At 47.4% G+C, this 27,964-nt stretch overlaps 3 protein-coding genes across 3 annotated transcripts; 1 reads left to right on the plus strand and 2 right to left on the minus strand.

Moving 5' to 3' along the window:
• Positions 1 to 190: 190 nt before the first annotated feature.
• gpr37a (G protein-coupled receptor 37a) lies at positions 191 to 4,526 on the plus strand. The gene is made up of 2 exons (XM_028431947.1): positions 191 to 1,392; positions 3,552 to 4,526. Exons 1-2 carry the CDS (start codon positions 532 to 534, stop codon positions 4,371 to 4,373), a joined length of 1,683 nt encoding a protein of 560 aa, XP_028287748.1. The 5' UTR covers positions 191 to 531; the 3' UTR covers positions 4,374 to 4,526.
• A 6,172-nt stretch (positions 4,527 to 10,698) lies between these two features.
• On the minus strand, positions 10,699 to 13,984 carry spam1 (sperm adhesion molecule 1). Its single transcript, XM_028431311.1, has 4 exons — positions 13,913 to 13,984; positions 12,331 to 13,270; positions 11,929 to 12,018; positions 10,699 to 11,057 (listed from the first exon to the last, which is right to left on the minus strand). The coding sequence occupies exons 2-4, from the start codon at positions 13,231 to 13,233 to the stop codon at positions 10,728 to 10,730; spliced, it is 1,323 nt and encodes a 440-aa protein (XP_028287112.1). The 5' UTR covers positions 13,234 to 13,270; positions 13,913 to 13,984; the 3' UTR covers positions 10,699 to 10,727.
• A 3,110-nt stretch (positions 13,985 to 17,094) lies between these two features.
• On the minus strand, positions 17,095 to 25,975 carry hyal4 (hyaluronidase 4). The gene is made up of 4 exons (XM_028431139.1): positions 25,876 to 25,975; positions 19,250 to 20,239; positions 18,122 to 18,211; positions 17,095 to 17,855 (listed from the first exon to the last, which is right to left on the minus strand). The coding sequence occupies exons 2-4, from the start codon at positions 20,204 to 20,206 to the stop codon at positions 17,361 to 17,363; spliced, it is 1,542 nt and encodes a 513-aa protein (XP_028286940.1). The 5' UTR covers positions 20,207 to 20,239; positions 25,876 to 25,975; the 3' UTR covers positions 17,095 to 17,360.
• Between the last annotated feature and the right edge of the window lie 1,989 nt (positions 25,976 to 27,964).

Here is a 27,964-nt window from a genome sequence, read left to right on the forward strand (position 1 = left end):
TTATCTGTAATAATCATTACATCTTTGCAGGTTAGTGTAAAATGTAAACTGAGGGAAGTTCTACCAAAAAAAGATTATAGATTTATAAACATGTTTCAAATGACCCCCCCTCCTCCTCCTCCTCTTCATCCCTCCCACCTTCCTCCTCCTCCCGGATCCTCTCTCCTCTCTCACACGGAGCTTGGTCTCCCCTTCGGCCGCACTTCTTCGCCCCGAGCGCTACAGAAACTTAACGTGACGCTGGAACTCTCCACCCCCACGTCCTCCTTCTCCTGCTGGAGGATCCGGGTCGCCTGTTTACAGTTTTTCCACCCGGTCTGAGGACGCTTTACTTCTTCTGGGGTCTCTCTGGTTATGCCTCCGGACTGTAGCCGCCCCGGGACGCACCCGGCAGGTGCACCCCTCCTGAAGGAGCCGGGCTGTGTGAGGAAGGTAAAGAGGACCGGAATGTTTGTTTAAAGTTGACACAGACCGGATGGAGCGCTCGCTTTGGACCACACCGTCTCTTGTCGCGGTTTAGACAGAAACACGATGCTGTCTCCACCCCTCAGGCTTCTGTGTCTGTGTCTGTGCGCTGAGGCCGTCCTGAGTCAACTCCAGTGGCACCAGACAAAGGCGACTTTCAGCCCACATCATGAATCCACCGCCGCTGACAGGAATGCGCAAAGCCGGAGATGGCAAGTCAGCTTGGAGGACAATGGGGGGACAAGTGGGCAGGCCTCGTGGCTGGACACTGTAAACCCGTCACCCTCTCTGGGTAAAAGTGACGCTCAAAATGGAACTCTATCCGGAGACCAAGCTTTACGCACGGAAGAAACCGGAGCCAAGGACCCGAGGAGTGGTGGATGCAGCCCGGGAGAAGAGCTTGAACAGACCCCGCATGGACCAACCTGCAAGCGGACGCGGGGTGGAGGCTCCGGCAGGGTGAGGCGGCAGGACGGACCCGGAGGCGCATGGGAGCCTCTGCCTGCGGCTATGGCGCAGGAACAGGAGACCGAAATCCCGCTCGGACTCAACGCCAGCGAGTACGAGGATGAGTACAACCTGCCGGACTTTACCGACACCACCCAGTTCGTGCCGGTGGACCCGCGGACCAGGCGCAAGCAGGTGAAGAACCCGTTCTACCCGGTCACCGCGGAGTCGTACGGCGCGTACGCGGTCATGATCACCGCCGCGCTCATCTTCAGCGTGGGGATTATCGGGAACGTGTCGGTCATGTGCATCGTCTGCCACAACTACTACATGAGGAGCATCTCCAACTCGCTGCTGGCCAACCTGGCGCTCTGGGACTTCGTCATCATCTTCTTCTGCCTGCCGCTCGTGGTGTTCCACGAGCTCACCAAGAACTGGCTGCTGGGGGAGTTCTCCTGCAGGATTATCCCGTACCTGGAGGTGAGAGGGGGGCGTGGGCTCCGGGACTAGAGCAGGGTTTGTTTCACCAGAGAGGTTCTTCTGAACAGATGACTAAAGACAAGTTTATATTGTAAACCAGCGTTTGGACACTAAAGGACCAGTTCCACATTTTAAACCAGTCTGATTCATGAAGGCAGCTATCAGCAGGACAGGCCTGACAGAGGGGGCTGCACTGGTGGGAGGTGGCACTGATTTTATTTTGTTAGAAAATAGCACAGCTGCAACTTTAATATCAAATAATCTGGAAAGAAAGAGAAATGCGTGTCATAAAGCTGTGTGGGTGGAGGTCAGAGCTGCTGGATGGGCTGATAAACACACAACACTGCTGCTCATGTGCTTTCATCTGGATCACAGCAGCAGCTTCAGACTTCAGCAGAGTTCTGTAACAGAAAGGCCAAAAACATTCTGAGCGTCTGTGGACAAACATGGAGGCAGCCGCGGTGGAGCTGTGGCCTCTGGTGTTTCTCCGACCCGTGTAGTCAAGAGAAGCTTTATTTGGAAAGAGCTGGTATTCTTCTGCTTTGTTAGCATCATTAGCAATGTTAGCATCCTTATTGACAGACAGAGCAGTCAAATTTACAGTGTGGGCTTGGACACGGTGACTCTGGATTGACACCACACAGTCTGTGGGTCCTGCTCTCAGCTGTGGACCACCAGCCTGCAGCCAGGAGCGGAATCAGGTTTAATGTGGCGGGATGAAGATCCCAGCTCCATAATCTGATCAGTGTCACATTGGGCTGCGGAAACAAGAGGAGACCTGCTGACTGTGTGACAGACTGAACAGCAGGATTAATGAAGAGTCTGTCAGATTGAGATTAGATCAGGACCACCCCCCCCACCCCCCCCACCCCCTGTAATCAGTGTCTGCTCAGTTTGAACACAGAGGTCAGAGAGTTGTTTGTTTTAGATTTTTGGTTTGTCTGGTTTTTACAGATTCTGTGGAACTGTTCATGTCCACAGACTTTAGACCATGTGCTGTGTGCTCGCTGTTTCTCTAAAAGATACATTTTAATCAGAAAATGGCGCCAGAACGTAAAACCGCCACGTGTGTTTTGCCAAAACCGGTGACTCTTCTAATCCTGAGATAAGACGATGAAATCTACAAACGTTACACACTTCTGTGTTCCGCTGAGCATAAAAATCCTTTAAACGTAACATCACAGAACAAAAGGTCACATTTGTTTTGTTTAAGCTTCTTAGCAGCAGCAGATCTCTTTGTTCCTCCAGACACTGACCTACATGACATCAGAGACGTCACCATTACTTTTTTCGTTAAAGAATTTTATTTCTTTAATGTCCCCTCTTTAATTACAAAATTAAGATACATGCATGAAATGACAGATGATTAAAACTGCAACTTGTGTGATGTGAACTCCACCTCACTGTGTGAGTAAATCCTCTGAGCGCTCACACTGTGCATGTATAAAACCTCCCGCCCAGTCTGTCTTGCTAACAAGACACAATTGGTCATCTGTGTCTCGACCAACTTTGCCTCCATATTTTTTAGACGACGGGTATGTTGTTGCCATGGTAACAGCTAACTGACGCAGGTGCAGTGAGGGAAACGTCTGTCAGCTGTCCTCCGCTGTACGCTTCACCTCAAACGACCCGCGGCGAGGCTGAAATGTGAGTTCTAAAATCAGCTCAAACTGTACAGTGTACACCCTGCCTGTAATAAACTCCATTACCCAGAAGCCCTCAGACTGTCCAGGCTGACTGACTGGAGGACTCCATCACCAGTTATCACCACGCCCTGCCTGCTGGTTAGACGTCCTCAGACAATCCTCAGGAGATCATGCAGGATCCTGCAGCACCTCAGGGCATGCTGGGAAATTCTGAGGCCTTACCTCGTGGTGTTTCTGTCTCTGCAGAGGCAAACTTACAGAAACACATCAGAGTATAAAACCAGGCCCTGACAGGAAGTGAGTCTCTCTGCTGTTTCCTGTTCAGACTCCGGGTTTCTGCTCCTGACTAACTCATTTTTAAAGCCAGCCTCAAGTAGTCGTTGAAGGAACTGCAGGTTTTGTCAATCCTGTATGTTGGGATTAACCGGGATTTAGGTGCATGTAGAACCTTCCTCTTCAAATGTTTTGATTATCTTGATGATGATAAAATTCCTTCTCCTTTTCCTCCTTCAGGTGGCGTCTCTCGGAGTCACGACCTTCACGCTGTGTGCTCTGTGCATCGACCGTTTCCGCGCCGCCACCAATGTGCAGATGTACTACGAGATGATCGAAAACTGGGCGTCGACCACTGCCAAGCTCGCCGTGATCTGGGTGGGCGCGTTGCTTCTGGCGCTGCCCGAGCTGCTGATCCGGCAGCTGGTCACTGAAGATGGTGACCCGCCTGACGTGGCGCCGTGTGAGCGCTGCGTGGTTCGGATCTCCACCGACCTCCCGGACACACTCTACGTACTGGGGCTCACGTACGACGGCGCCCGCCTGTGGTGGTACTTCGGCTGCTACTTCTGCCTCCCAACGCTGTTCACCATCTGCAGCTCGCTGGGCACCGCCCGCAAGATCCGCAGCGCCGAGCGGGCGTGCGTGCGCGGCAGCAAGAAGCAGATCCAGCTGGAGAGCCAGATGAACTGTGTGGTGGTGGCGCTGGCCATCCTCTACGGCTTCTGCATCATCCCGGAGAACATCTGCAACATCATCAGCGTGTACATGGCGGCTGGCATCCCCAGGAGAACCCTGGACATCCTGCATCTGGTCAGCCAGCTGCTGCTGTTCTGTAAGTCGGCGGTGACGCCCGTGCTGCTGTTCTGCCTCTGCCAGCCGTTCACCAGAGCCTTCCTGGACTGCTGTTGCTGCTGCTGCGATGAGTGCGGCCCGCCCCGCTCGCCCGCCACCGCTGCCAGCGACATCGAGTGCGCTGCCACCGACCTGGAGTTGTCACCGTTCAGCACCATCCACAGGGAGCCGTCCACCTCCTACTCTGTTGTGGGGACACACTGCTGAGGTCAAAGGTCAGACAGGGGACTGAACACACCTGTGTTTACTGACGGCCCGTCCGTCCGCTCACTGTTTACAGAGTATTAGTTCTCACATTTAACTCACCAGTATTTTCACTGAACCCACACTCGGTCTTTGTGTTACTGTCGCTGACAGCAGACGTGGGCACTGATCATTTTAATGTGCCACCATGATGCATTTGAGGATCATCAGAAAGTTCTGGACAGGTTTTGGGGTTCAGAGGGTTAAATGGATGACCACCCATGGCTGCTGTCAGTCTCAGCTTTGTTTTTCTGGATGTTCTTCTGTTGTTGAGTCACTGGGATGTGCAGCGATGTATCGGCTGTTGATCCCGTGTTGCTGATGTTCTCGTTTCTGAGCCTGTGATGTGACAGGATTATTATTTGTTTTTTTTGTTTGTTTTTTTAGCCACAAGAAAAGTGTCACTTCAATTAAAAAGATGTAAACAACAAATTAATTTGAAGGATTGTTTCTGCTGTTCCTCAAAGTTTCTTCACCTCAGGCCCCCTAGAGGCAGTAAAGGTCACTACAGCCGTGTGACATCGTGATCAGTTTGCTACATAAGTGTGGCTGAAACTGTGCTGAAATCATTTCTGTGTGTAAAATCATGTCTAAATAAAGAAACACAGGGAGACTCCATCCAGTCAGAGGACAGAGCTGCCATTGTGTCCTCGGTTCAGACTCATCCACTTACTTACAGTCAGTCTGAGCAGAACCTCGTTTTATGAACCTGCGAACAAAAACACGATTCTCTGCTCCTCTGATAGAAATTTATTTGCTGCATCACTCTCAGCTGTTTGTTTTTTTTTTCTTTTTTTGTTGTTTGTTTCGTCATCATCGCCGCCACCCAGCCTGAGGAGGACACAGCACGCCATTGTCCTTGCCTCCCGTTGTCATGACGACCACGGGAATCATGGCTCTCAGCTGTGAACGGCGTTACAGTGCCCGCAAAACAGCAGCATTTATTCTGAGACAAGATGTCACTGCTGGTCTCTGGACTGAACCAGTGCGCTCTGGCCTGTAAACACTGCGGCCCGCTGACAGCAGACGTTCACAGGCGGAGGAGGAGTAAGAGGAGGAGGAGCAGCGCTCGCAGACTCCCGAGCTCCTTCCTTTAAGTTGTTAATGTGGCCTGCGTGTGGAAACATGTTTGTAGTGCAGCTCTCCACATTCTGAGCTGCCAGTGTGGGCTTGTGAAACCAAACAGTCACTCAGTCAACCTGAAAAGCTTGAGGTTCATATGGAAGCGTCGTTACAGCAACAGATGGCTAATGGTTAGCATCCTCGTGCTTATTTTGCATCATGGCATGTTTAATTTTCACCTCTGTGTGATCAAACACCCTTCATGTCTGCACCCAGAGCAGGATTAGGAGAACAAATCCACTTCCTGTTTATAGCAGGGTACCAGAACTGTACCGTTAGTGCCCTAAAAAAACCTAAAACTAGAACCACTTGTATTGTTTTTAAACACCTTATATTAGAGACATGATGATCTACATCTCTGGGCTCCATTCATTCTGTCTTCTCCATGTAGAAACCACCATCTAGTGGCCACATGAAGAACTGCCGTTTCCTCTCTTGGCTTTTTGTTGTTGGCAAAACCCTTCCAACAAGGTTCTCCACCTTTTTCAAGGCTTCCATTTAGACACGCTCCTCCCAAAACAACATTTAATGTGCATAATATTCACAGGAAGAAGTTGAGGACTTGTTAACAAAGAGCCTGTGCATGCTCATATGCTCACCTTTACTGCAGTGCTAATATGTTAGCATGTGTAGTTAGTGTAGCTGTTCTGTTGTCAGAGGACGTACTCCTGGTTCTGCAGGGACACACAAGTGGAAGGTGGAGGTAAACTCTTCAGACATGATATAATTATTATCCTGCAGTGATGACATAACATTCTCGTCTAATTGTGTTCATCCCAGAATCAGCCTGAGGACACTCTTTGTATGTAAACCACATTTTCTTGTCTAATCGGCCGTTTGGCTTTGATTTGCTCTCTGGCACCAAACCTGCCTGTGTGAGTCCCTTTGTGGACGAGGCTGGCAGCCCCTGCCGCTGCTCCAGTAATTAGACAGCACCATTCATTCAGAGACAAAGGGCCGGCGGGTACACGGAGGCTCCGGCGCTGAACAAGCTGCTCACTGACCTTCTCCCAACTGCTCCCAGGACTGTTCTCTGGTGCTGAGCGGACGTCCTGGGAGGCCCGGAGTGGCTCCCAGCTTCGGATTGGTGGACAGTATCCGGGCTGCCACGGTAACTACACCGCTCATCCTGGATGGTGCAGATAACCTTAACCACAAGTTCCACATCTGGTCACTTTACCTGAAACAGTTTTATTCTGCACAGATGTCCTCACACGAGTCTCCATCCTGAGTCCAAAGGCAAAGGGGTGGAGCAGGTGGAACTCACAACACAACTGAATATAGAAACATCATGCAAACAACACAAGTAGAGACTCACAACACAGCACAGATTTTTTTAAGGGACTTTAACAGCTGATGAACCTGGCAGAATGCTAACATGCTGGCGTGACACTGTGAGCTCCTGGAGGTACTTTGGCTGCTACTTCTGCAGTTCACTGGGCACCACGCACACCATCCGCCTCTTCTGGAATGTGTATCTAGAAGTCTTACTCTCAACCTTTACTGCCTCTGTCTCCATGATGGCGTCTTTTTCCAACATGGCAGCATTGTAAGTAAGATATTCTGGCCTTAAAGGCTGGAGGCGGAGCCACATCATCTATCTGTAAATAGTTTTGTCCTCTAAAGCTGATTGAAACCATTTTATCTCTGCAGATCGTGATCATCATGTAAACGGTCTGACCATCATCAGCCTCTGATGGCTGCGTCTGAACCTAAACGTGGGCTTAACCCCACCGAGAGAGATCCGGGTAAAAGGTCACAGATAATTATGAGGAGAAATGTGGATAGAGAAAGGATCTGAGGGCCCGTCCGCCCAATTATCAGCATGAAAGAGCCCCTTTGAGTCAGCATCCATAATGCATCCGCTGGGACAGAAAACAGAAGCCGGAGTCGTTGGACAGATCGCTGCCAGCCTGGTGCTGCCGCTGCTGCTGCTGGGAGCCCGTTTCTAATTGTGTTCCCTCCCAACAGTGCAGGGTGAAATATGGAGGTGGAGGTGGGGGTGGGTGAGAGTTCCCTCAGTGAATTCCTCATTTGGGCAGCGGGGCGTTCAGTCACAGCCGGTGACCTAGAAATGTTGCTACAATCCCCAACAAAGGAGAAGAATCAGGACAATGACGCTGTTATTCCCTGCGGACGGCGGCGTCCATCTGACAGGCCGGATTATGCAGGCAGCAGGACGGCCGAGCCGAGCCAAACCGGGCCGGACCACCGGAGCACTGAGGGCAACAGGTCCACCGGGAAGTAGCTCTGGTTCAGCTGTCAGTGAACGTTCAGGAGCAGTGATGCAAACCTCCACCTCAACAACCAGGAAGAGCCCACAGACATGAAACAGTGACACACCCTCCACAGGCGCCCGTGGCCCGGAGCAGCTCCATCACTGCAATGCTGGACTCTGCTGAATATGGATGAGAACCCGAACATGACTAAAAACCTCTTCACTGTGGGCTGAAACCAGTCATCACGCCCGACAATGACCACGTTTCAGATCTGCACATTCCACCACATGACATAATGAGCTTCACACACACACTGTGTGCTGCTCAGAGGTTTCAGAAAGAGTTTTGTTGTTTTTTCTTAGTAAATATCACAGAAAGTATTGACAGGTGTCTGTGAGGAGCTGCCCAAACACCCAAACCAGGCAGGGAGGCGGAGCCCAGGCTGGAAGCAGAAAGCTCGTGCTGTCACCTGCCTGTCACTCAAAGTCACGACCATTATTATATAAAAATTGTCTGAGTTTGATTAGAATCAGTGAGTTATATAAAAGTTTACCAACAAACTTTGGACATTTTAACATGGAGGTCTAGTGGTTGCGAGGGTGAACTGCAGGTTTGCATCATTTCTCAGCCCTGAAGGTTATCATGTGTTAAATATGATCATAAACCGTCACGTCTTGGTGCCTTCACACCACCACAGAACCACAGGTGCTTCAGAGGGTCATGAACGTTGATCCTCCTGTAAAACAGAGGATGCAGTTATGTACAGATGCAGAGTAACCGTAAAATCCAGAGCCCCACTGCCTTGTACTGTCGCCCAGGTAACACGTTTACCATATGAGAGCTGTGCTGTGGAGGGCTGACAGTTTATAAAAGGAGCTGTGATGATCATCTCTGTGGGTGCAGGAGCTGTGAGCGTCTCTCAGATCTCTGTGGTGTGAAATCCAGAGCAGCAGGATGATCACAGCTGGACGCTGAGGGAGAAAAATCATTCTGACAGCAGAACGGAGAAGAAGAAGAAGAAGAAGAACAAGAAAATCCTGCTGCCCGGAGGACGGAGAGACGAGAGCGGAGACACACAACACTTTGGTTTTTGTTTCTTGTTGTGTTCTCACAGTGAGGAGGCCTCTGTTGATCATCAGGAAATGAAAACCACAAAGAAGTGAGTATGTGGAAAGACGGGTTCTTCTATACCACAACAACAGCAACCTGATGTGTGCAGTGCTCCGGCTCCCCCTGCTGGACGACATCCATTCTCAGCTCAGACAGGTGAAGTGAATCACACTGATTATCTGGTTATCACAGCTCCTCATGTGCAGCAAAGAAACGCAGTGATTTTGATTTGGACCAAACTGTGAGACGTGGACAGCCTCTCCAGCTCTGTGTGTGGTGTTTCGATCTGCAGGGCTGAGCAGTGAGGGTGAGTGTGACGTTCTTCATCTCACTTACCAACAAAACATCTGTAGAAGTTTATGTCCTCCTGGAAGATGCTTTGTAGCAAATGAAAGTTGATGAATAAAAACAAGTTTGTCTCAGATGAGTTAAAATGTTCTTTAATGGAACAAATGAAAAATCAGTATTAGTAGTAAACTAACAGCGGAATCGTCCTTTATATTCCCTACACAGTGTATCTCAGAGTGATTAGTATCAACACCACCAGCAGGGGGCGTACCCTGTCGGCGCCTCCACTCCCCGTTGTCCTGACACCTTCATGGAGGACGTTAAACGTCAGCACTGAATGACAAGGCTCCTCGCTTTAGCACATGCAGTTGAAGCTGTGCTTGAACTAGAACATGTCGTCCATCGATAGGCCGCTGCTGCCGCCCACCTTCAGCGGACCGCTGCGGCTCTGACGCTCGAGCCGGTAGTGGTGTGAAGTAAAAGTAATACTGTTATCTATTTTTGCAGCATCTTTAGGGTCCTAAAGTTATAAATATATTTTACTTTAATTATTTCACATGTGTATTACACTTACACTTGCAAATAGTTTTTACAAGTTAAAGTGTTTGTGACTCTCTGAGCAGCATCAACATGTCACACAGCTCTGTGACTGACAGCTCAAACACAGCACTAGTTTTATAACAGTAATGTTACGAGTCTGACAGTTTTATTGGAACTTTACAGTAAATCTGAAGCGGCTGGTTAAACTCCCCATAAACCTCTGACCTCAGAAGAGACACTGTAAACAGACCAACCCGCTTCTATTTTTTTTTTTTTCCCATCCTGAAATGCTCGGTGGTTATAAACACAGTGAGCTGGTTCTCCTCTAAGCGGCTGCAGCAGCTCCAGCTCCAGTTTCAGACTTGTGTGGACTTGTCAGAGTGATGCGCAGCCTGAGGTCTTCCCTCCTGTCACTGTCCTGAATCTGTTCCCCCGCCCGCAGGAAGCTCCAGGACGAGGACAACGTGGGGACTCCTGCCACTCATACGGACACATGAGGAATGTGGGACAGTTTGTCACCTGGTTTCATCATGGCAGTGATGCTGGAGTCCTCACAGAGAGGGAAGAGAAGCTCAGAAAATAATCTCTACATATCATATTGGTTGGGTTTGTGTTGTTTTTGTTTCCTGTCTTATTTTGAAAGGTTCACCTCCCTGTGTATGTGCACTTCCTGTCTGTACCCACCTCTTTGATTGGCGGCCCCGCCCCAATCAGCTCCACCTGTGGTTTCCTCAGTGTGTTAGAGTTCTGACTTGAGTTCAGAGTCTTCCTCTTTGGATTTTTTCTGCTGTCTTCCTGGGCTGAAGTAAGTTGATCAGCGTTTCTTATCAGCGTTTCGAGCCCGTCTGAGCATTGATCTCTTTTTCTTCACACATGCAGGCTTTAAAATGACTCGTGCAGCATCTATTAGACAAACTGATCCATCATTAAACAGTGTTTTCAGCAAAGCATTTATTGTATTTATTATTCAAATAACTCAAATTGCTCAGTAATGTCAACAACTATAATTTCATGAATGAATCAATCAGGTCTGAGGGGTTTAAACCCAGATGAGTTTGACTGCGGTCGGCTGGACCAGGTTGGGCGAGCAGCTCCGCCCGGCGTAGCACTGACAGGTGAAGTTTTGGGCCCAGGCATTGAGGTCGGCGACCGAGGGCAGACCGATGGCCACATACTTCTTGTCAGCCCGCAGCACACTGAAGTGGGCGGGGTTCAGGTGCAGGTAGGCGGGCGTGTCGTAGTTCTGCCGAATGCAGCGGCCCTTCTGCTGACACAGCACCTCGCTGCAGAGCATGGCGGCGGCCGTCACGTTGGCGACGTACAGGTTGAAGGTAGACGTCAGGTACTCGGACAGAGACTGACAGGCGTCCTGCAGGGAGACAGAACCCACCCGTCAGAGTGTTCATCATTCATACATACAAACTAGATCAGCCATGTGGTTGTTGTGCAGCAACCTTTAAAGAAACCTGCACACACTGTGTTTTCAAAGACAAAACATCCGCCTCATGTTCAGGCTCCCTGCTGTGCACCTCCACACATGAACACATGACAGGCGGCGACCACGGCGCCACTGAAAGCTGTACGAGTAACGAGTTTGTTATTTTTAGGTGAGTCCAGATGACCTGAGAGGACCAAAGAGGACAAACTCCACCCAAACTCCACTCTCACATGCAGCAGAACAGATTCTCCTACAGTGAGGTAGGTACTGAAAGATGATGTAACCATCACAAAGCCTTATTGATCGACTGATTGATTGATTACATCTAGTTGACTCTGGGCCTGTGACTTCCTCATCGCTTCCCCCCAGCTGTTTTTTTTCATGTGTCTGTTTGCAGAGATAAAAACTTTAGTTCCTCCTAAAACAGGAACCAAACAGCCGATGATCTGCTGATCGAACCCGCCCATGTGGTTCCCGTTTTCATAGATCTGCACATCTGTACGTCACCATTCTTATTTTTATATGATGTTCTTTAACTTTGTTGATTTGTGTATAGTGGGCTGACTGACTGACGTAGTACGAGTACTTTAAATACTTAAATACTTTAAATACTCATACTTAATACTTAACTACAAACAGTATTGGAGACATTAATACTTCTACTGGCGTGTGTTGTTTTGCGTCATATGTTGGTGCAGTGTCTGGGTCTCTGATGTATAAATCTCTGGAAATGTCCCACCGTGGGATTAATAAAGCACATTTATCCATTGATCTATTGATCTGTGTGTCAGCCTGCGGTCACCTTGTTGTTGTAGTCGTTGGTGCCCCCCCACATCACGACACCAGACGCTCCCAGAGCTGCAGCCTCTCCTATGGTGCTGACGAGGTCTGCCTGAAACCACAGAAGAAGAAGAAGAACTTCATTAATGTTTACTTCGTCGTTGACTGCACAAGCTATGCTAATGCTAATGCGACAATATTAGCGGTTAGCCGCTGCCTTCCACCAAGTTTATTTTGTCGGTTTCAAATATTTCAGCGTCAGAATATTTGGAAAGTGTTAAAAAAAATCCCCACAGACCTCCATGTTAACATGTCTCAACACTGACAGCAGGAGTAGACATTATTTATATGTCCACCCCCTCTAGTGGCCGCAGTAATGATGACACATGCATGTGGAGGAGGTCGGGGTGGATGGACGGCTCACCTGGGTCTGAAACTTCTCGGTCTGGTCTCGGTACAGGGGTCTGGAGTAGACATAGATCGGGACGGTGTACGGGCGCTTCGTCAGCGCCGCCACCCTCAGCGCCTCCTGGATGCGGTTGCGAACATAGAGTGCGGCCATAGGTGAGTTCCTCAGAGACCGGTGGAGGTAGATGGAGGGGAAGAGGGCGGTGCTGCGCTCCCACAGCCACAACATCTGGTTGTTCTGCTTCTGGGTCTTGGCGGAGCACTTGCCAGTGTATCCCGGCTTCTCCCATCCGTAGTTGAAGCAGTCAGGGAACAGGTAGAAGCCCCAGCGGCGGCTGGGGCGCTCGCCGATGCCGAGGATGACGGTCCTCTCCATGAAGCGCCGGCTGGCCTGCTGGAACTGGTTCTTTGCCAACTTAGATATCTGCTTAGAGGATAAGAAAGGAGCAATCTGCATGGCGTGGGCGATGGACAGCTTCTGATAAATACGTTTGGAGCCCCAGTTCTGGTCCCACAGGGGACGCCACGACTCCCAGTCAATGACGGCCAGTCCGGGAGCGGAATCATGGGAGATGTAGCGGTTTATTTGACCTCGGGCCTTGGCCAGGTGCTCCGTCAGGTTGCCACTCTGAGGGACTCCACCTTGGTAGATCTTGTGCTTGACCGTGTCGGCTTTGGGGTAAAGGCCGAGGCGGTCCTCGTAGAAAAGGTTGAGAAACTGCCCGGGCGTGGCCACGGGCGTGGTCACCGCCTGGAAGGCTGAGGTGTCCAGAGGGATTTCCAGTCGCTGACACTGGTCCGTGGGGGCATTCCATATGGCAACGAAGGGGTGGTTGTGGATGAGCGGCGGCTCGGTGGGGGGTCGGGCGAAGACAGAACCGAGGATGCAGAAGATGAAGGACAGGAATGGTGCCTTCATGTTGTCTTGAGCTTGTTTTTATTTCGTCCTGCTGAGTCTGTGTCGTTTGAACATAAAAACACTTGGTTAGGTTTGGAATGTGACCAAAAGTAAATGAACACTCTGTGCAGCCTGTTTTTAGTGGTAAAGGGTTGAATCTTAATGCCGCTAGATCTACAGCTGGGGATTGATTGCATTATTGATCGATTGATTATAAACAAAATGTGGAAAATGTTCCAAACTTCCATTTGTTGATCGTTGCTGCAGCTTTAGAGCAGACACTGAGGACGTAGATGATCACTGTGTGTTTGTCTCAAAAAAATGATCTTCAGGGTAGAACCGGTCTGTCCTGACCTCATTAGCCTTCAATCAGACGTCAATCTCCTGATTTTACACTGCACAAAAACAAATATGATGCTGACTGTACTCCTACTGAGCTCATGTCTTCTGGAGCCGTTGAGTCGCCTTTAGTTTGCAGAAATGCAGTTATATTTTGTTTATCCCACACATTCACGGTAAAGTGAATCATTTTTAACCCTTATTTTATGATAAACAACCTAAATTAACTGTTCTTGATCCATTTAAAAACTTAAGTATTTCATCAAAATGACAAAAAACAAACAGGATAAATGTTATAATTATATTCTGATATATAATGAGGCTGTTATAGTTCATATCCGGAGTGTGTGGTGGCTCCTACCTGCTGCTGTCCTCTCGGTCTTTCTGCCTCTCGGCTCCTCTGCTGTCGATGTTTCTGCTGTTTCATGTGTCAGAGGAAGCTCTTTCTTCACACTGATCGATCTTTATCTGAACGATGTCCAAATGTGCGGCCTCGTCTCAACCCTCAGGGGTCAGCTCGTGCAGTTATGCAATTATTTTTTACTTTCATCATTTTATGAAGGAAAGAAGGACAAGAAGAAGTCACGTATTCACTTTAAAAACAACCAAAACTCTTCAAAATATGACTTAAAGTGAAGAATTACTATATTTTTTAAACGTTACATGAGTATTATTCATGTTCACTGACATATATATTGTGCATACAAACATTTCTGCATGCTTTAATAAAATGACAACATTATTATTGTTGGAAGTATGTTTGACTTGTTTTGGTTGTTTTGTGGCTCAGAGGTCTAACATCAGTTTTCACTGATTACCTTGATCTCTAATCATTTGTTTGTTTGTTTGTTTGTTTGTGTGTTTATTAGTTGGTCGGCCGCTCAGGGTTGTGTTCATCCACTGACTGAAGGTCTTGAAGGCTTTTTGAATGTGTGATATTTTTCACCGTGTGTGAGAATGCGCACTCTGATTTCTGTCACATCATCTTCCTGCTTTTATTCTGGTAAAAGTCATGTTCAGAAGTTACTTCCACCTCCTGCAGCTGCGGGAACCTGCAGCCATGGTCTCCTGTCTGACTTTATCAGCCTCTCACATGGGTGTGGAGGATTTTTAGCATGTTCTTCTTCACAGCTTTGCTTCAGTTCATTCAGGTTTTTGGACATTCGCTCATGCACAGACCTCTGACGATGCCAGCAGCACTTTGACTGGAACGTTTCAGAACCCTGATTCTTTGGTTTACATCATTCTGATGTAGATTTGCTGCTGTGTTGCATGACCCACCAGGCTTTAATGATCAGACAGATGTCCTCACATTTGGCTCTGGTACATGGTCATATTATTATTACCATTATTATTATTATTAATAATAATAACAACACATCAAACTTATATAGCATTTTTTAGGACAGTCCAAGACACCTTTGAGTGGTTATTGAAGGATTTGTAGGTGATGAGGAGCAGTTTGAAGTGAATCCGGTGTTGACCTGGGAGCCAGTGGAGTTTTTTGAGGACCAAACGGCTCCGTGTTGGTTTCATCTGTCCGTGGGACAGTGTTCATAAGTGTGAATGAAAACTGTGAGAAATGTAGGTGGATGTAGGTCTGAGACCTGATGATTCTCTTCGACTTCTCTTCAACAAGAACTCCTGGGAGTTGGACTAACAAGGCCTCGCCTTGCCTGTGTCATAGTGCAACATGGCCGCCACAAAGTAAACACACAGTGCACTGAAAAACACGGCTTTATTTGCAGTGCATGTACATTCAGGTAACATTTGCATAGTCCCCACTGCATGTGTGGTTTACAATCTTAAAAGGTAAATAACAACACTTCTTCTCAACATTACACAACCAGGAGGTTTACAGTACAGAGAGGATCCCAGCCGAACCTCTGAGGTGGAGTCAGGGCGGAGTTCGGATCAGAAAACAGCTGCGCTTCGGTCAGTCAGACTGTTGTTGTTCCATATTTATTGCTTTTTATCCAGCAATAAATATGGAACAAAAACATTTGAACCTAATTTAGTGTGATAAAACATATATAGCTATATATAGCTAACAAGCCATAAACCATCTTTGGAAGCCCTTCACTAACATGGAGCAGGTGGAGGTTAGGATCTATACTGCAGCCAGCCACCAGGGGGCCATCCAGATGTTTTCTCACTTTGTCCCATCAGTGTGTCAGAAAACCATCAAGTGTTAAATGATGTCAGCACCTGAAAACTCCAGAAGTTTCATTTGGGGTTTTCCAACAGCAGGAATTTCTCCCAGTGGGGTTCCTGCAGGACGGAACCCGGCAAAAGCAGAACCAGAACAAAAAAGGACGAGATAATAAAGAAGAAAAGTAAATAGGCATATGTTGTTATTGATTAACTGATCAATTATGAAATAAAAGCACAAACAGCGGGTGCTGATGAGGGAGGACTTCCTGATCACAGCACCTCGAGTTCCTGCAGCCGGAAAACACCTGGACAGACTGAAAATAACACTTCCTGTCTGTGAACCAATCAGCTTCCTCCTCCCAGTCTGATTTGTTTTTAGGAGTGTGGCATGTCGTAGGCCTGGACCAATCACAGTCAGATACAGTGTGTGTATAGTCAGACCTACAGCTTCATCAGATCAGCACCACAGAATCAGCACCACCTGCATCCAACCGGGATCAGAACAGCATCAATACAAAACAACATATAAAGTTTATGTTTACCATCTGGTCAAGTGACAGCTTATTGTTGATCAATAAGTTTCTTTACAGCAGCGCGTCCTCACACACGAACCAGAAACAACAGATGAGGAACACACTTGCAGTACACATGTACGACCACAGGAGGGCGCCAGACCTGCACACACCGCTCAGTGATAGTAATAAATATCAATCTCAGAGAAAATAGACATTTTCTTTCCATAATGACTTCATTTATCATGAAAATACTTTTCTTGAGGTAATTAATTAGTTGTTTTGTTTAATGATTTTTCTTGTAATCTAATGCCAGATTAATTTAATTTATCTCATAATGTACAGGAGGAAAAGCATTTTTTAGCCATAATGACTTGATTTATTTTATAATCTCAAGAAAAAGAAACATTTTATTGCCATAATAATCTTATTTATCTAATAATCTCTGGAAATGTAGATGTCTTTTTGTGAAAACGATAAAGATAATCTTCTAATCTCAGTGTTTAATTATCACATAATCTCAGGACTTTGGAGGTCTTGCTCAATAGTTTTGCATGTTATCCCCCAAAAAAAGACATTGTCTTGCCAGATTAATTTAATTTATCTCATAATCTCAAAAACATGACATTTTCATAAATTCAAGATGATGTGAGTTTAATCTCAGGAGAAAAAAAGATCTTTGTTCTGATCTTCTCTGCCTCTGTTTTAAAAACACCACAGTTTCAGATACTGTGTAACTCCCACCGGGTGGCGCTGTTAGCGCCCTTTGGTTTGTCGAAGCAGACGCCACTCGCTGGCTCTGCTGCTCACTGGGATTAACATTCTGATGCCGAGGCAGATTGTTGCAGAGCACCAGGTTGAAACGTCCTGACTACCTGGTTACTGTCCAACATGGGAGACACACAGACAAAACACTGACTCACTCCATCACTGTGGCTGTTAGTTTAGCTTAGCACAGTGGCATTAAAACAAGAAGCTATAGCTACATGTCATACATCAACATGGAGGTCTATAGGGATTGACTCCCTTTTGGAGCCAGCCCTCTAGTGACCAAATAAAGAACTGCAGTCCGTGGCCCCAGTGGTTGCTCTTCAGCTAAAGATGACCTGTCACACATGTCCACAGCCTTTCTGTAAACCTTTATCATAAAACCATTAGAGAGACGTTCAACAGGAGCATAAACAGCATCAGGTGGCGGCTGCAGCCGCCGGGCGGCGCCGTGCTCTCCTCTTCCTCACACTGTTCACGCTGCTCCCACTCACAGTTTGTCCCCCTCCTCTCCTGTCCGTCATTCTCGTCCTCGTTCCACGGCCCGTCGTCCTCCCTCACTATGTTGATGCTGTCGCAGCTTTTGCCCTCGTGGCCTTCGTAGCAGTGGCATCGGAACCTCTCCTTCAGAAGATCCAGCTCGTGCTGAGAGTGCCACCCTCTGACGGAGAAGTCCCCGTCCCCCAAACGCTGGATGCTGTAGCTATGGGCACTCAGGTGGAGGTAGTGGTGGGCGAGGGGGTTTCGGCGGACGCACCGGCCGTTGCCCTGGCACAGGAAGTTGCTGCAGACTTCGGCAGCGCGTGTCACATTGGTGATGTACTGACCGAGGCGGTGGTTCAGGAAGGACTTCACCATGCTGCAGTTATGCTGTGGAAACAGGACACGTATGACACATGGTGGCTGGATGTCCATATAGTGTATGTGTATGGTGTGAGGAAGTACTGGCAGTTATGGGTGTGGTTTTTGGTGTGATGACGGACTTATGCTCATGTTTGGTTGGCTGAAAACACTGAAGCTGCTCATTTGGACGGAGCTCACCAGTGGTGATGATCATTTATGATTTAGTGCCATCAAACAGCTGATGATGTGTTATTGTCGTACACAAAGTATGACGGAGGAAGTCGGGCACCCACCCTGGATGAGGTCAGGTTCATGTCCCCCCAGATGACGAATCCGGCGGCTCCCAGAGCGGCGCTCTCCCCGATGGTGTGGATCAAGTCTTTCTGCAGGAAGCACACATCAGACCCCATCAATAAGGACACATTAACTATTGATTAACTACAACATAAATTTTGGACATGTGTTCAGGAGTGCAGATAATTAGGTGCCACTGTTCTGCAGTTTGCATGTTTGTCCACTAGATGGCAGTAACACATAAATCCCACTGAGATGGTTTCTTGTTGCTGTGCAGCTTCATGTTGCCTCCTGTCACGCTGAGACCGTAAAGCTGGTAGTTTATGAGTGTGTGTCATTTGCAGACACAAATTAGAACTCTGATGCAGAGCTTGGCTCGTCTTTGAAGTCTGCTTTAAATGTGGGTAAAAACCACAGCCATTGTTGTAAATGGAAGATGGACTATAACCTGTCATTTACTATGACTTATGTCACCATGTAATATGTTGACTCCATATTTTAAGCAGACATTAGATTGAATGTTTGTTGTTTTTATTGTTAGAAGCTCTCACAGCTCCTTCTAAGTTTAAAAATAAAAACACAAAAGTTAGCTGTGAATCTGTGCGTAGCATGCTAACAATATTAGCACAGTGCTGAGAGGTGAGGCCAACATGCCCTGTAGCTGGCTGTAAAGTTGGAATCAAATATTTGTTCTCATGAAACGATTGTGATTTATTCTTTATAGATTAGAGTGTTTTATCGTCTTCAAACTTTATTGATCGATGTCTTCACAGTGAAGCAATAGTGTTATTCCAAGGCATGGAAAGCATGGAACTAGAATCATTCTAGTAGACTCATTCAAAGCAAATAACTGTGGACTCACGGTGGCCACAAAATTTCACTGCTATCAGCGGGCGCCGTCTCTGAGTTGCTGGATGTGTGTGCTGGTGAATTTGTGCGCACTCAGCCAGCAAAACCTTCAAACTTCCTGCCACCACTAACAAACTTTGCGTGTTAGGCTGCTAGTTTGAAATGAGAACCACATTGACTTCCCACACTCAAGTATTCCGTTCCGTATTCTGTGCACACAGACATGGCTGAAGTTTAAAGAGCTGTGCTGAGAGTGAAGGAGTGAAGCTGGTCCTTACCATGGTGAGGAAGGTCAGGGCCTCCTCCCGGTAGCCCAGCCTCAGGTACACATAGGTGGGGATGTCGTACTCCCTTGAGGTGAGCGAGGCGACGCGGAGCGACTCCTGGATCCTGTGCCGGGAGAAGTACAGGTTGCTGATGCTGTTGATGTGGCTCTTCCTGATGGCCACAGAGGGAAAGAGCGCCATGCTGCTGTTCCACAGCCACAGCAGCTCGTCGTTCCTCAGCCTCTCCAGCAGGGGGCAGAAGCCGGTGTAGTTCTGCTCATGTAGGTTGTAGTTGTGGCAATCAGGGTAGAGGTAGAAACCCCACAGGGCGTTGGGGCGGAGGCGTGTCCCCAGCTGGATGGTCCTCTGCATGAACATCCTGGCACTTTTCTCAAAGCGCCGTCGTGCCAGCTCTTCCACCTGCGCCGCCGTCACGTTGATGTAAGCCTTCATGGTCAGCTCCCTTGACTTGCGGCGGTAAATGTCCTTTTTGTGCCAGTTGCGGCTCCACTGGGGCCGCCAGAACTCCCAGTCTATGACGGCCAGGCCACGGAAGTCCTCGGCGGGGATGTAGTGGTTGATGTCCTGATAGGCTTTGAGCAGGTGGAGGTCCAGGCTGCAGTTCTGCGGCACGCCACCGTGCATGGCGCTGCCCTGCGGGGTGTAGTAGGGGTAGTAGCCCAGGCGGTTGGCGTAGAATATGGTGACGTTCTGGCCTGTCCAGCCAGCACGTGGGCTCCCGCTGATGTGGAAAAGACGGTCGAGGTTTGTGGTGATGTTGTACTTGATGGTGCACAGGTCCAGCGGGGCGTTCCAGGCGGCGATGAAGGGCTTTCGGCCAATCAGAGGCAGCTTGGCTGGTTTCTGACCAAAGGCGGCGTGGAAGAGCAGGAGCAGCCAGGAACAGGTCAGGGCGACGGGTACGACGTGCTGGGAGGAGGATGCCCCACCCACCAGCACCACAGGCATTCTGGGAATCAGGAGGAGCAGCTGTCAGTCATCCTAGATGGAGACAGAAGGGTAATGTTAAAATGTGATCATGATCATGATGATTCAGCAAAAATAAACAAGCGACCCCGACTCAGGCCCCCTGCCCAAGGTTGAGAAACTCATACAGCATTTCCTAAAGCTGACAGACGTGCAGGATAAACAGCAGCACAGACATGAAGCCTTTATACGGCGTGAGTCCGTCTGCAGCTCTGCTGAAGTTCATCTGGCCTCCTGACTGCTTTTTATGGGAGGCACAGTTTGATGAGCTCAACAGCTCCTCGAAATTCACCTCCAACTGCAACGTCTGTAAATAAGTCTGCTCCTTCCATCTCTGAGCAACAGTGGCGAACATTCTACAACGTGGCGAACATTCTGCAGTTTATTTAAAAAATCATGCTTGTTTTAGAGACACAATAACACCAAAACCATCTTAAACTATCGAAAAGGAAACATGCTGGCGCTGTCTCTCCTTTTCTTTCCTTTTTGTTGTTTTGTTTTTGGAAACACTTTGTTTGGTTCGGGGCTGCTGAACGAATAAAAACAACATTTTCCCACAGTTTTTAGATAAAACTATTCAATCAAGACAATTCTGGGCAGGCTATTCAACAGTAGAAATGGAAACATATATTTCATATTTTCTATTATATTGTAGATACATTGCTGCTAACAAGGCAGTTAATATTTTTCAGTTAAGCATTTTATCAAATGAGCATGAGACAGTTTGTTTATCACTTTTTCTTGAGAAATCTGAACAAATTCTCAAATCAATGGGTCAGAGGTCACAGAGAGGAAGCCCGTTGACACCCAGGGACTGGAAGGAGGACTGGAGCAGGACCGACCGCAGCTTTCCTGCCCACATCTAGTCGTCCTCTGACCATAATGACAGGCGTCTCTGCCAGAAGTCTCAGCGAGCTTCGCTGTTTGCTGCAACTCTGTGTGTCCCACATTCAGATTTTGAAGTAAACATCCAGTCAGAGGCAGACAAAGAGGCCGATCTCACGTCTGACGGTACAGTGAGGATGCTTCGAGAAACTCGAGCACTGACTGAATATCAGAGGAGACAGACTTCCAACCCAACAATCCATCAACATGTTTTCTGTGTCTCTCACATAGACTCTATATAAAGGTGGATGACATGACTCCTTCCAAAAGTGAGGCCGAAACATCTGGGTTGCCCCCTAGTGGCTGGCTGCGGTATGGATCATAAGCCCCGCCTCCTCCATGGTAATAGGGATTAAACTCGTTTTTTAATCACACTGATCATTTTGAGCCTTTTTCCTCGCTTTAACCCTCAATGCTAATTATTTATTGAACATTACTGATTACTTCTATATTTTCCATCTAAACATGCTAAAGTATTAGCCTGGTAGCCTCTAAGAATGTATACAAATGTTAGCAGAATGTGTGCTAAAGCATTAGCATGACACCTTGTGCTTGTTATCTTTACATCCTCTGGTTAAGCATGCTAAAGCATTAGCATGGTGGGATCTTTGGTCTAAGAGTTAGTTCAAGAGTATATTAGTCCAAGTGACTCCTGGACTCAGCTTTCCTTTGCCTTTCATATGGAGAGCCGCGTGGTGCAGCTTCCTGGTGGTGACCGGGTCACACTGGGTCTCTGTCCAGGTGTGATGTTTTTACTTTTTGTTTTGTTAGGCACCAAAAATGTTGGCAGAACAAGTTCTGTAGTGAACGTTTCCATGGTAGCGGCTCCGGTTGCGGTCTGATTGGCTGCCTCGTGTCTGTTCATGCACGTAAATTGGATAAATCTGTTATAACTTGTTTATCTTAAATAAAAATGCATAATGTTGATTCACATTCACAGTAGTGAAGTTCTTGGAGAGAAGGGTTAAACTTTCCGCTTGGTCTGGAATCAAAGTGTTTCCCTACTTTGTGTTCCTGCCAGCTCCTCTGTAGGTTTTTTAGAATGAATTTGACAGGATCATGTTTCAAAGCAACGTTACAGTGAAGGTTTGGACCAGCCGCTCTCACGTAACACTCAAATCGCTTCCACCTGATGCCGAGCAGCGAGCAGTGGAGGAACGTTGTGACCACACCGCTGATTGATATGATTCAAGCTTTTCACAATAAAAGCGTTGCGTTTGAACACTTTGGTGTTTGGCTTTGTGTCAGAGTGTATTATTTATCCAGAGTAGCCTGGAGCCTGTGGGCCGGTCTGGCATTGATAAAGATAAGAGTTTGTTGATGTCTGTGGTTCTGGAGGAATGAGGCCGTCTCAGTTTCAGTGTTTCTGTTGGATGTGAAGCTCTTGGGCCTCTCAGCGGAGGATTCCTGAGAACGCAGCAGGGATGCGGGTATCACCTTCTGTGTAATCCTGCACAGCTGATCAGGTCGGGATCTCTTATCTGTGTGTGTGCAGTTTTTGTTTTTTTTTGGCACAACTGTGAGCACCCTCCAGCAGGGAGCTCCTTCCATACCACCTCCTCCTGGAAAAACAGGGACGCTACATGCTCAGAGAAAAGCGCTGCACCTCAGGAGTAAACGCAGTTGACAGGTCCGTGGAGGCGTCTCCATGCACAGAGATGCCAGGAGAGGGAGCAGCATATCCTGGGTTTGATGTTTTGGGACTGGAGCCGAACCCCCTGATGGAGGGCCAAAGGGGCAGCAGCCAAAATAACCGACTCCCTCACATGCACCATCTGTCACGTAAATATGTCCCAACCGGACGTCAAATTACACCAGGAAAACATTTAACGACTTATGCCTCATCTTCACAGGTTATTTATAATGCACAGAACTCTCAGCATCTGATGGACTCACAAGTCTGCTTTTTACTGTTTACAACTAAATTCATACAAAGAAACTCTGCAAGAAAGGCACGAGGGAATCATCCTAGTTCAATAAACTCCAAGTAACAGATTATTTATTCAAAATATGTCTGAAAATTAAGATCACATAATCTCAAGCTAACCTTAGCCAGCTAGCTCATCGATTTAAATGGATGATGAGTTAATTTGTAAACCACAGGCTAGCCAAGTGTCCAGATCAACTCAAGGAAGGAATAATATTAGTATTTATCCAATGCTAATGTCACAATAAGGAATCGGGGCTCTCAGTGAGACACACACATTTGAACAAGTTCACACGCCACACACGCGTTTCTCAGGCGGAGAAATGATTAGCTTCACAGCACAGAGACTCCTACAGACTATCATTTTAGGGGTTCAAAGGCAGCCTACCGCGACCTATCGGCCAATCAGAAAATAGACTTTCTTGTTGCCGGGTGAGGTCTGGGTTTCAGCTGTAACCTCTGCTCTGAATGCTCCTTTAGAGGTGCTGGAGGTGGAGGAGAAACTTCAGGAGAGGGACAGAAGGACCACGGCTGTTCAGGGGCCGATGTGGGGCTCATCTCCCCCTCATGTCCTCAGACAGACAGCCAACATGATGCTGCATCAGGACTTTCCATGACATGTTAACCAGAGAGAGTGAAGCGTTCAAAGAAATGTTTCTGGTGACTGCATGTGGTCATGATTCATGTTCTTCACATGAAAGCCTGAAAACAAAAGCTGGAGAACAGGGAGGCTGAAAACTCTTTCCACACGCCGCAGCCAAAGCCAATCACAGCGCCTGGTGAGGCCAGGAACCAGCCTGCCAGGACGATTGGTGACTCTGAGTTTTTGGGTGGATTCGTCAGATGGAGAAAACAGACGGATGACCTCAGAGGACAAAAACATGAAGACAAAAGATGTGAAGGAATGAAAGGGAAGCAGATTTATTCTGTGCTGTCCAGGATTTTTTTTTTAAAAAAAAACTTTTATCTCTGTATGAATTTTCTCCATTTTTAGAAACTTCCTGTTTTGTTTGGCTGCAGGATGGTGACAGAGGGCCAACATTCAAGATGGAAAGTTAAGAACGTTTTCAGCAGAGGGAGTATATTAACATCATTTATGAGGAATGTTTGATTAACTTTTTCTTGGATGTAACTGCCCACCAAGTAGTTACAAAAACACAAAAGTCATCCTCTACTCTAACAAGAGAAGAAGCACAAAAGTCAACAACCAGCCAGCACGATGATCTGAGAGGAAGAGGAACCATGCAAGAAGCAAGGATCCTTTGGTCGCACCTCAGCTCTGCAGGTTAAGACACAGGACGTGTTTTAGACTTCATGCTCCTTTTTTATCGAGCAGTAGCAGAGCCCCTGTAGAAACATATATATGTATATATGAGGACAACAGCCGCCATCAAGAGACGATGTTGTGTCGCCATCAGTTCAATTATCGTTCATTAGCACAATGTTAGCATGTTGTGGGCTGAAGTAGCAGCTTTTCTTCAGTTCACTTCTGATATGTAATCAATACTGTATTAGCCAGGGTGAAATAAAATGTGTGCATGTTGTCCTGAAGCTGCTTAGCTTCAGTCATTCATGCAGGACAACATGACAGCGCCCCCTAGACGATCTGAAGCTGGTATTAGTGGACTAGCATGGACGGGGAGTGGACAGGCTCACCTGTTTATTGATGGTGTCTCTTAGAGGGGAAGGAATTGTGAAGTATATAAGGTAATTTACGCACTGACATGTACTCGATTATATATGCTTACACTTTGAGAAAAACACATCTATAACTCTTACAGAGAGTTAGGGAGGAACTCTCTGATGCGGTGAAGGCCGACGCACTAGGAGGTACGGATGTAACATAATTCATCCAACATAGAAGGGGCAAAGTATTTCATAGTCATAAATATGTTAGACCAACTATTATAATTAGTAGGTGGAGACAAAGGGGCAACCTGTCCCAATATGGGAATACCTACGAGGGTCTTGACAAATGGTTTATCTATTATGCAAATGTATCTCACTTTCAATAAAACTAGCCTGTGTCCAGGAAGGGGCAGAAACACTTATGGAGGAGGGTGAAGCAGACTGAAAGGCCTGTGTTCACTAAGTGTATTCTCCCTTTGCAAAGGCGAAACTATACATCAAGTGTATTGTCTTTCATTCAATGTTCTGATTTTAGAAGACGGAGTCTGGCAATCCGGGGTGACCAGGGAAGGTCACGACAGACTTCACCTCACTGAGACACCTGAGCGCAGCCTCCTCCACCCTCAGCTCCTCTTTTGTTGTTTCATTTTCTGCGAAGCTCGAGACACAATCCTCAAATCCTCTTAGCTAATCACGTCTCAGCTTTTGATCTTTAACCTCAGACCCTTTGACCCCCCCCTCTCTGTGTACAACATGCTCCCATAAAGACACTTTTTACAGGCTGCTGTGATGAACTTTAAATCCAGCTGCTCCCGTTCTGTCATCCCTCTCGCTCTGTGACCTCCCGTGTCGTTGAGACCCTCCTAACCACCATCGCTGTGACTCATTATGAGTCTGTTAAATGGCTGCTGAAACCTCTCAGAGGCTTAAAAAATGTGCAGCCGTGGAGAAAAACTTTCTCCGCTGTGAGGGTTTGTTAAGGAGAAGCCAACATTCCTTGCATGACAGGGCACCCCGCACACCTCCTCCCTCCAGCATCACCCAAAACATGAAGTCCGTGTCGTAACACCCAGGCTCGCCTCCTCCCTCGGGGGGTTAAATATATCCGCTACCATCCTGTTTGTGCAGCAAAACAAAAGCTGCAGCAGGAAAGTCAGACCTGGTCTGTCAGAAAGAAGGAAGACAGGGAGGAGACAGTTAAAGAGCTCACCTGTGGCTCCTGGGGTGTCTCCGTTTGGATGAGGGGGTCACAGCAGGGGTCATGGTGGCCCTCTGGACCGCACATCCAGCAGGCCTGCATTCATTCCGTCTGTCAGTCTGAGGCACAAGCCAGCCATCCACACTTATATATACAGCCTGGAGAGAGGGAGAGAGGGAGGAGAAAGCGTCAGCACCACAACACAGTGATTAAAGAGGGAGGGAGGGAGGGAGGGAGGGCGAGAGAGAGGCATAGAAACACAGTAAAGACAGAGAGAGAGAGAGAGAGAGTTTAAATCCCTGTGTGTCTCCTGAGCTCCACTGAGGTCTGATCCTCTCTGGAAGAAAAGTCTCATCCACTCCAATCAGGCAGAGGTAAACAGATGTCAACACTGGTTGAAAAACAAAACAAACACTGAATAAAAATGATTACAGTACAGAATGAGAGCCAGCCCTCTAGTGGACACTTCAGGAACTGCAGTTTTTGCCCCACCTGTGGTTTTCTAAAGAGGCGTTTTGGGGCTATTTGGCAGACAGTCAATGCAAATTCAAACAAAGTGTTGGAGCCCAAGTGGAGCTGAAGGGTGGTGGAAGGCTGTAGAAGTTGAGTGGGCACTCACTGGCCACTCAAAGCAGTCACAGCCATAAATATGTGATGTTTTTTAAATATTTTAAATCAACAGAGACCAGGCTGCACATTTTAACATGGAAGTTTATGAGGATTGACTCACTTTTGGAGCCAGCCCTCTACAGGCCATGGAGGGAACTGCAAGTTTTTGACACGTCTGCATGGGCTTCATTTCTCAGCCTGAAAGATTGACACTTTGTCATCAAAGGCTTCTTCTTTATTCACCCACCCACTTAGGCTCCACTCATGCTCCGCCTCCCTGCCTGTATTTGGATTAACCAGAATGTTAGACAGACTCAGGTGCTGCCAACATGGGCAGACATGCTACATGTTAATTTTTGTAAATGGCTTCCAGCCTCAGCAGAAAAATCTTGACCTCCCTTCTCACTGGCCACCTCCTCTACCTCATCATGTTTCAAAATGAGCATGGTCCTGCAATCTCATCCAACAAAGAGCACCTCATTCTTTCCTCAGGATCACAAATGAATCATTCCATTATGATGACATAAAAGGCCTTGACATCTGAGCATAACAAAATAATGTCTTGTGAGGATCAGGACTTTACCAGCTTCATAAAACATCCTGATGTTCTGTCCCGTCACTGTGACTGTGCACTGAGAAAGTCCTCCTTTACTTCTAAACACAGGTGGCCATGTAAACCTGCTCTGTGATGTTGGAGGCTCATAATGAATGATGTAAATATTTTAATTATAAGTAACAGAAGTGATGTTCAGACTGACTCAGATTTCTCCCATAATAACATATGTCTCCTCACTGTAACATGCAACCATTAAAAAATACAAACAATGCCGTATTTCTTCCTGCAGCTGCGAATGCTGTTTAGCAGGATGACATACTGTATTTACGGAGTTAAAAAGGGAAAATCCATGTGTGTGCTGAGCAGTGGGACTCTCTCTGACTTTTGTCTCCTGGTTGTAAATATGTGCGGCTAACCGCTGGAATCTCAGCTCGGGCTGGGTTAAAGTGCCGGGTCCACATGTAATGTCGTTTAATTAGCACCGTGACACCCCGCTGCACACAGCAGTCCGAACACAGCTGATGAAGTACCCAACGATACGGCTGCATGTGAGTTCAGCAGACAAAAGAGCGAATGTGTTGTGATTTCCCGCCGCTGTGCTGACTTTCTCAGGGTCCTTGAGTTCATATGGTCTCACTTATTAAACGAGCAGACTGCTGAGTACAGTTTGAAATTTAACTTTTGAATAATCAGCAAAATGCAGCGAGAGAAATCATTGGTGGAACCACTGCAGAAATCATTACACCAGTGTAATGACACCACCTGTCATTCACCTAGAGGGCGCTGTTGGATCGTTCTTTATGAATAAGAGGGATAAAACCTCTTTGACCTCTCATGCTAGCATCATGCTAACAGCTGCTGATTGGTCAGTTTAGATTAGGACTGATGGTGAATCAACCTTAAATGTAGCGACCGTCGGTAGTACACTACTTTTCC

The sequence above is a fragment of the Parambassis ranga genome, chromosome 19 (genome assembly GCF_900634625.1).
Source record: "Parambassis ranga chromosome 19, fParRan2.1, whole genome shotgun sequence".
Classification (NCBI taxonomy): Eukaryota; Metazoa; Chordata; class Actinopteri; family Ambassidae; genus Parambassis; species Parambassis ranga.